At 34.6% G+C, this 9228-nt stretch overlaps 1 protein-coding gene across 2 annotated transcripts in view; it reads right to left on the bottom strand.

Annotated features, from left to right (window-relative positions):
* Positions 1 to 9228, bottom strand: part of COPS2 (COP9 signalosome subunit 2) — a 33874-nt gene that overhangs the window by 9265 nt on the left and 15381 nt on the right. The window contains exons 4-9 of one of the 2 annotated variants that reach the window (XM_017543782.2): positions 7221 to 7346; positions 5050 to 5160; positions 4851 to 4928; positions 1696 to 1870; positions 1286 to 1464; positions 1118 to 1170 (exon numbers count right to left, since the gene is read on the bottom strand). In XM_017543782.2, the coding sequence (XP_017399271.1) occupies positions 1118 to 1170; positions 1286 to 1464; positions 1696 to 1870; positions 4851 to 4928; positions 5050 to 5160; positions 7221 to 7346 (722 nt within the window). The remainder of the gene's footprint in view (positions 1 to 1117; positions 1171 to 1285; positions 1465 to 1695; positions 1871 to 4850; positions 4929 to 5049; positions 5161 to 7220; positions 7347 to 9228) is intronic. The other variant, XM_017543786.2, reaches the window with a different exon arrangement.

Raw genomic sequence — 9228 nt, 5'->3', positions numbered from 1 at the left:
AAAGAAAATTAAATGAGGACATTTAACATAGGAACTTTAATATCATGAAATAAGCTATTTATTTTCCCCAAGTATATACAATTTATACTTGGTGACAATTTATATGTAGGTGACCCATAATTTGCAGTCTAATAGCATTTTTTGTTAAAGGAAAAAGTACTAAAAATAGAACTTCTGACCACCTAAGTTATTTACATATATCTGCGAAAAAAAGTCCTGCCTTATGTCCCTAGCTACATTTGCCCAGCCTTCATAAAACTCAGCTGTACAACCTAAAATAAAAGACTTAAAGAAACTTACTAAGTTTCTTATACTTTTTTAATGAATAAAGCCCACAAAAACCCAGGGCTCCATTTATTCTAGGCCTAGAGGAAAGTTTCTCTTACTTACTATTCCTTTTGCAAAAATGGGCCTTTTCTTCTAGGCTTTTTGTTTCGTCTTATCTTCCATAATTTTGTTTAATATTAATCGACTATGGTAGGTTCTTCAGTGTTCTCCACAGAATCATTCAATAAATCTTGGATTTCTTACCAGTACAACCCTCTGTCACCCCACACTCCACCTCGGAAAATTATCCATTGTAAACATTTAAAAAAATACTTTCATCTTGTCATTGAGAAAATACATAAGTAAAGAAATATGCTTATGTCATCTTGTCTTACTGAAAATTCTTGATTCATCTCGGACTAGTCCATAATTTCATTTTGGATTAAGAGAGATATAGGCAGTATCATTGTGAAATAATGTTTTAAGACATCCACAATCAGTTTTCCACTGAAAGACAGCAGGTGCCTGTGCAGACATATAGACAAACACACACACACACCCCCCAACTGAAAGACAGCAGGTGCTTGTGCAGACAGACACACACACACACACACACACACACACAGATAATAGGAAAACTAAGCAGTGGATACTTTATAAAATCTTGTGGCTACAGAAGACAGCACAGTAACTTCAGGAGATAAAAATTTTACAAACTTTTGTGAGAAAATACAAAAAGGCAAATGATGAATATTAACTGAGTTCTGAAAGGTCTTCTCTCTCGCTCCTTTTAGCACTGCTTTAAGGAAATTTACCTTAAATTTACCTTAACTGAAATATAAAATCTTACCTTACTAAATTCGTCATTGCTAAAATTTCTGGATCATTTTTGTACGGCTTGGCCTAAACACAGTAAAGAAAAAAATTAACTATGTATAAGTACAAATAATATTTAAAAAGAAGTAACATTTATTTCCAGATAGCTAATAAGAGAAAATAACAAGTAAAACACACGTACCTCCTGCGAGTCAAATGGATTTATTCCTGATTTCATAAGCATATTTGCTAAGACCAAATATTTTAAGCAAGTAGTTCGTCTCGGACTTCCAGATTCATCATAATTCTTGAAGGCTTCAAAAAAATCAGTGTGTGCCTTTTCAAATTCACCTTCTCTCAAGTGCATTTTACCACCACATTCTGTGAAGAAAAAGACATGAGAAAATAGGATATTTTCACTTCTGTAATAATAAGACTGACCATTTCATAAAGGCCAAATGAAAATTATATCAGTGACTTTCAGTTTTTAAATTCTGTAACTTGAATAGTACTGGCCCGAAGGTATATACTGAAGTTCTAAAAAGCCAGAGTTTAATTAAACACTTTGATATCTCCCCACGTAACTGCCCACCCTCTCCAAACCAAACTTGCCTCTGATAACTCCCATGATCAGTGGATGAGGGATGGCAGACTTGATGTGAAGTGACTGTTCATAGAGTGCTTTAAGTTTTTTGTTATTTTTCTGTGCTGTATACATTTGAATTTCCAAAGCATATATTTCTAATAACTGTGTGCCCTTTTTCAGATCATCTTCTCCATCATCAGTCTAGGGAAGCAAATACTTAACTTTAGAAGAGATAGAAGTCAGACAGTAATTCTTATTTGCATTAGCCTGGAAATCTTACATTTATAATACTATTTCTATGTGAAAATGCAATACAAACTTAAATTGGGAGCTAGAGTACTAGAATGCCACTTATAATGGCCAAAAAGAAACTAACACATTCTTTCTACTTTCTAGTTATAAGGAAAAAATAGCTAAAGGTTTTTTTGTACTGTAGTCCTTCCTTATCCATAGCGAACATATTCTAAGACCTCCAGTGGATGCCTCAAACTAAGTATAGTACTATGTTTTTTCCTACGTAGTAAGTCCACATTTAACACTGTTGATAGGTTCTTGGAAACCATGACCTCAAGCGAAACAATGTACAATGAAATCATTTCCCCCCTCATCAACTTTATAACAAAATGGTGTTGAACAAAGCAATGTTAAGTCACCGTTTCTAAGAACCTATTAACAATGTTAAGTGAAAACTTACTGTATATACATACCTGTGATAAAGTTTAATTTATAAATCAGGTACAGTAAGAGATTAACAATAACTGATTATAAAATAGAACACTTATAATAATATACTATAATAAAAGTTATATGAATGTGATCTTTCTCTCTCTGTATCTGAAAATATCTTATTTTCAGACTTCAGTTGACCACAGGTAATTGAAACTGAAGAAAGCAAACTGTGGATAAGCGTTAGGGGGACTAAGTATGTATGAAATGTTTTAATGTTTACGTTTTTATCTAGGAGATATATTATTGTCTTCCCCAAATCTTCACAACTGCTTTTGAACCACTTATTCAATTAAAAAGACTTTATTAAGTGCCTTCCACATGCCAGGCGGGTCTAATGTGGTGAAATACAAAGTTAAAAAAGCGGAGGTTCTTGGTCTCAAAAGTTCACACTCTAGTAGAAGATTAATCTGTCAGTAGATAAATTACAATATAAACGATGACTCTAGCTGAAGCACAAACCAAGTGCCTAGGAGAATGAAATAGAAAGGGACTAATTTTCCTTGAGGATGTCACAGGAATCACAAAAAGATGCTGACATTTGAGCATGACTTTAAAGCTGACCAACAGACGATGAAATGTAGGCCATGAAAAATAGCATATGATCAACAGTAAGATATTCATAAATATCTAACACTGACATGTACTAAGCAAAAATGTATTGTTTATTGGGTCTTTAAACTTAAAATTGTTTAATTACTCACTAATGAACCATAACCAGAGTAAAACGTACAATACACAAAACAATCTGTATATCTAGAGTATACTGCATCTCTCCCTGAACATACTTACATCAAAGTACTAAGTAATATAATGCTATTTCCCATTCAGATAGCATTTTTCTTATGTTCTTAAAGCAAAACTTCTTCAAAGGGTTTTCTCAAATTCCTTATATACATACATACTGAAAGACCCTCTGAGATAACTTCTCCAGCATTTCCACTTCATAAGGAACTGAACCTCCAGTTGGTTATGAATCAGACTAAGGCATCCTAACAATGTGCAGATACGAAATAATTCCTAAGTGACTAATCTGCTTTATAAAACAAAACTATTAAATATCTGTAGATGATTCATTCAGAACAATTTCCTTATCATTTCTCCTATTCACAGAAATGACACATATATCATTAAAATACCTCATGGCTGAGGGTGTGTGGGGCTGAAAAAAAAAATAGTACATGGCATTGGAAGAGTTTAAAATTATTTAAAGGCCAGGCACTGTGGCTCAGGTCTGTAATCCCAGCACTTTGGAAGGCCGAGGTAGACGGATCACGTGGTCAAGAGTTTGGGACCAGCCTAACCAACATGGTGAAACCCTGTCTTCACTAAAAATACAAAAATTAACCAGGCATGGTGGCGAGTGCCTGTATTCCCAGCTACTCAGGAGGCTCAGGCAGGAAAATTGCTTGAACCTGGGAGTTGGACGTTGCAGTGAGCCAAGATCAAGCCACTGCACTCCAGCCCGGATGACAGAGCAAGGCTCTGTCTCAAAAGGAAAAAAAANAAAAAAAAAAAAAAAAAAAAATTTAAAGCAGTATTTCCACATTAAATTTAACCTAGTATTAAATGATGTATTTGGTTAAGACAAAAAAGGGAATATAAAATGAAAGGCTGGTTAAAAAGTTAAAGAGCTACTCTGCCCTAACCATATGGCTTTTCAAATATAATTTAATTACAGAAAATAAAGAACTCAGTACCTCTATCACACTAGCCATACTTTAAATGCTTGATAGCTACACATAGCTGGTGCTACCATATTGGAAAACAGATACAGAAAATTCCCAGTATCACTTAAAGTTCTGTTGGACAGTGCTGCTAGGGTTCATATAAATTGAAATATAAAAATATCTTTATTACATATTTATAATACCCTTACTCCATTTTCATATAGTATATAACTAAGTATTACGGCTTCCTTGTAGTAAGTATCACAATAGGCTATTTGTTTATTGATACTGGTACCTCATTACACAAAGAATAAAGACTGAGGGGCTGGGCATGGTGGCTCACACCTGTAAACCCAGTACTCTGGGAGGCCGAGGCGGGTAGACTGCCAGAGCTCACGCATTCAAGACCAGCCTGGACAATATGGCAAAACCCCAACTCTACAAAAAAATATACAAAAAATTAGCTGGGCATGCTGGTGTGCGCCTGTAGTCCGAGCTACTCAGGAGGCTGAGGTAGGAAAACAGCTTCAGCCCATGAGGCAGAGGTTGCAGTAAGGCGAGATCACACCGCTCCACTCTCTAGCCTGGATAAGAGCCAGACCCTGTCTCAAAAAAAAAAAAAAAAAAAAAAAGATACTTTTTATAACTTATTTTCTAAATTTTATTTTCGGGATAATGTTTAAACAAAAAACATTCCTAAACAATATTTTGAATATGATTATTAATTATTGCTTACACTTTTTTTATTATGAAGAAATATTGAGAAAAAAATAAGGGAAAACTACCTGGCAGGACTGATGTAACTGACGTAAAATTTTTTGAAGCTTTCCATACTCCTCTCGTTCTAAATATAATTTTCCAAGCTGCAAAAAAGCAAACTTATTAAAATCAAGATTTCAACAGAAGGTATATATCTTTAGGAGGCTTTATTAAGAACACCCACCCATATTTCAAAAGAAAAGAGTAAGTAATTATAATTGTTACCTTCGTGTTTGTCTTAAACCACAGTCTATCATTCTTAGCATCTTTCAAAGCTTCCAGAGTTGTTTCATAGAATTCCTGCAGTAAATCCATCTGACATAAAAAATCAGAATTCTATAATTGTAAACAGCAAATTTGTACCTGTTAATAAAGTTAATTTGAACAAACTAAAAGTGCATCTTTGAACTTTAATACATATAAGATACACTATTTGTATCTTACTGAATGTCTTATACAGTCCCAAAAATTAACTGAAGCAAAACAGACCAAATTCACAAGTGTCATGATCTATCGTTTTACAAAACCCATAAAATATTTCCCCATATAACCATACTGCCATAAGTTCTCATGCTATAACAGTAAAAGTTTGTACTTCCCAATCTTAATAATTCATTCTGTATTTTACTTTTCAAAAAGCTAGTCAAGTGAAGCAGTGGGAGTGAAGAAGGAACAAAGTAATCTGTAACTGGGTGTGATCAATTAGCTGAAAATACCACTCCACTCAGATCAACCACTCATTTCATATTAACAGCAGTAAATGACATGTACACAGAATTAGTTGTACTGTTACTAACAGTGTGTATCTTATTCACTCAACTCTTATTTGGAGCCTACAACGTGGCAAACACTAAGCATGCTGGTGAAGAAATATGAAAAAACAAATAATAAGCTCCTTCTCTCAAAATTCTTCTATAAATGTGACTAAGTTAACTCAACTGCACAGCTTTTAAGTCACTGGGAAACCATGGAGGTGGGTGCAGAGAAAAGTCTAGTATAATTTTAGCTATGTCTAATCACCACCAATTCACCAATCTGTGTGGCATTTTTTTCACGGAAATCATTATTTGTTTTATATCTTGATAAGTTCCCTTGCCCACACTCTTCCCCCTGCTTCTGGCTTTGCTTTTGTTTGAATATCTAATTCTCTACTTAACAGGATCAAGAAGAGGACTGTAAGAGCAGAAAAATTTCACATTTTCAGAAAACACTGCTTATTTATTCATGACTACTGATGGCATATTGAATAGAACAGAGTGCCACCCACTCAATATCTGTTGTTACTTTCAAAAACCAAAAACCTTACATATAACAGCACACAGAGCATGTAGTCTTGAAGTTTCAAAATCACTCGATTCCCTCTCCCTGCTCCAATTACTGACATAACATTTAATAACAGTGTACCAAATATGTTTTGATGACACTCGTTTTTTAAGAGTTGGTAAACATTTTCCAATTTAAGGAAAGCTCCATGATATATAACTAGAATTTGTGTCATTAAGTGTTAATAATCTAACAAAACATGTAAGTTTACCTTCCTCTATTCGTATGACATAAAATTTAAAGAGTAGAAACTGCCTGAAAAAAATGACATCTAGTAGAAAAGACATTAAATGACGCTGATTCTGACCTGAACATTCTTTTATTATGAGTACAGAAAGTATCAAACATTTTAAGAAATACTAAATGATATAGAGACTATATCCTGTGCTAAAATATCAGAATAAGAAGACTAAAAACTAAAACTGAGGACTATGCTGTTTACAAGGATAAGAACAAATTATCCAATTAAAAATTATCTTAGCAAAAAAAAATATATATAATCGCTGGTTTGCTTAACAGCCAAAATCTAGACTCATAATGAAAGCACTATCACTCCCAATACCCTCTTTAGTTTCTTTCATCAGTAGCTCTTCTTTCATTATCCACCCATCCTTTGCAGAAGCATTTACTGAGCACCTGCTGAGTAATGGCAAACACTAACTGATAAAGAGCACAGGCACTCCTCAAAAATTTTAATGTAATCAAATCCCCACAAATAACCTGTGATTCAGTTTATTTAACACCTCAGAAGGGCCAGCCGAAGTGCTAATGGAGTTTATTAGAAGGACCTGTGGTAGCAACTGTACAGGAGTCTAACCTAAGCCTGAAAAGTTTTTTACAGATTTTAGTATCTGAAGACATTATTTAAAAAGATCAACCTGGAGTTATTACCTTTAACTATTATGTAATCAGTAATATAACCAAGAAGATACTATTTATCATTTTTAAAGCCCACTAATAACTAGCACAACTACTTAAATAGAAGCATTAGGCCTTTTCATTAGTAAAGAATGAACCCTTACTATAAATAATAAACACACTGATAGTGCCAAGAGGAGAAAATTGAGTCTAACCTGTTTAGAAGTAGAGATATAATCAAGAATAGAATTAATGGATTTTTCAGAATAATTTCTTGTGACTGCACTCCGAATATAGGTCAATAGTTGTTTATATCTATTCATCATTTCTGGAAAGTTTGTCTGTAAGAAAAGAAAAATGAATTATCAGATATAAACTTATGTACTAAAATATGTACACATGATTAAGGTTATAGAATAGACTACTACAAAAAGAAATGTAGTTCATATAATTCATAATATAGTTTTGTAAAAGATGAACTACGTATGATAGGAACACTATCAACATTTTTATCTTAAATTGGAAATTACTAGATTACTCAGATAACAAATCAAATGTATAAAGTTGGCTATAAAACAAGTACAACTGCTAAATTTTCCAAATTTCAGAAACTGTCATTGTACAATATTATTTAAATCATAAAACCTACCAAAATATTCATAAGCCAAAACATACAAATAAAATCCAAGTTTTCTTTTCTTTTTTTTTTTGAGATGGAGTTTCATTCTTGTTGCCCAGGCTGGAGTGCAGTGGTGTGATCTCGGCTCAACGCAACCTCCTCCTCCCGCGTTCAAGGATTTCTCCTGCCTCAGCCTCCAAAGTAGCTGGGACTACAGGCATGTGCCACCACATCTGGCTAAATTTTGTATTTTTAGTAGAGATGGGGTTTCTCATGTTTGTTAGGCTGGTTTTGAACCACAGACCTTAGGTGATCCACTTGCCTTGACCTCCCACAGTGCTGGGATTATAGGCGTGAGACACTGTGCCAAGCCAAAATCCAAGTTTTTAAATGCCTTGTGTACCTGCTACATAGGATATTAGCTATATTCACCCCTGTGATTTTATCCAGTCATTAGGAAGCTCTAAAGTAAGACTTACGTGTTTCTTTTCTCCCTATAAATGGCTGGCTGTATATAAAAATGTGAAAATTAAACAATCTTTTCAAGCCTCATTACTCATATTTCACGTCAAGAAAAGTCTCCCCATCTAAGGTTCTACTCAATAGTAGATGTAGTTAATGTTATTCTACCTTATATTTGTACTACTGAGGTTGTTCCAGGAAACATGAAAAGTCTAAAAAATAAAGGAGTATTGACACTTAAGAATTCTAGGAGAGGTTTACCATTTCTAAGTATAACCTGTAAGTCAATTTATGAGTCTAACCATATAAACTGCATCCACAGTCCTCACAATCTGCAACTGCTGTTAATCCCTCTTTTTACTGAGTTCTACTCTATTCTTTTCATCAAAGATGCAAAGCATTGGCAGATACAAATGCTTCTTTCCTTGACTACTTGAACACATGTGTTTAATAGGGTGAGGAATAAACTAATAATGTCATAACTATCCTGCTTAAGACAATACATTCTGCCCTGAGACACATCACGAAGAGCAAGAAAACTTGAGAATAATCCCTGAAACCTTCTAAGCAAGAGTTGAATCACAATAAAGAAAACAATAGAGGTAGATGGGATAGAACTATGGAAATAAATATATAAAACCACTTTTGTTTTCAAGTTTTATGTGGGGGTAAATCATAGGTAACAACCTGTCAATGAGCTGCCAAATCTACATTACAGTATGTATCTTGTAGCAAAAGGGAAATCAGAGAAATATGACTATCCTAACTTTGAGGCTGTATCTTGGCACTGAAATAGGAGTTTTGCAAAAAGTAATAGTTTTGGGCTGGGCTTGGTGGCTCAAACCTGTAATCCCAGCACTCTGGGAGGCCATGATGGGAAGATCCCTTGAGCCCACGAGTTTGAGACCAGCCTGGGCAACATGGCGAAACCCCATCTCTACAAAAACCACAAACTAGCCAGGTGTGGTGGCACGCGCCTGCAGTCCCAGTTACTTGGAGGCTGAGGCAGGAGGATAGCTTGAGCCCGAGAGGCAGAGGTTGCAGTGATGCAATGAACCAAGATTGTGTCACTGAACTTCAGCCAGGGCAATGGAGCAAGACTTCATCTCAAAAAAAAAAAACCAACCAGCGGAAACGCTTCT

This window comes from Cebus imitator, unplaced genomic scaffold, assembly GCF_001604975.1.
Source record: "Cebus imitator isolate Cc_AM_T3 unplaced genomic scaffold, Cebus_imitator-1.0 Scaffold9, whole genome shotgun sequence".
Classification (NCBI taxonomy): Eukaryota; Metazoa; Chordata; class Mammalia; order Primates; family Cebidae; genus Cebus; species Cebus imitator.
This window is presented reverse-complemented; position numbering and strand designations above follow the sequence as displayed.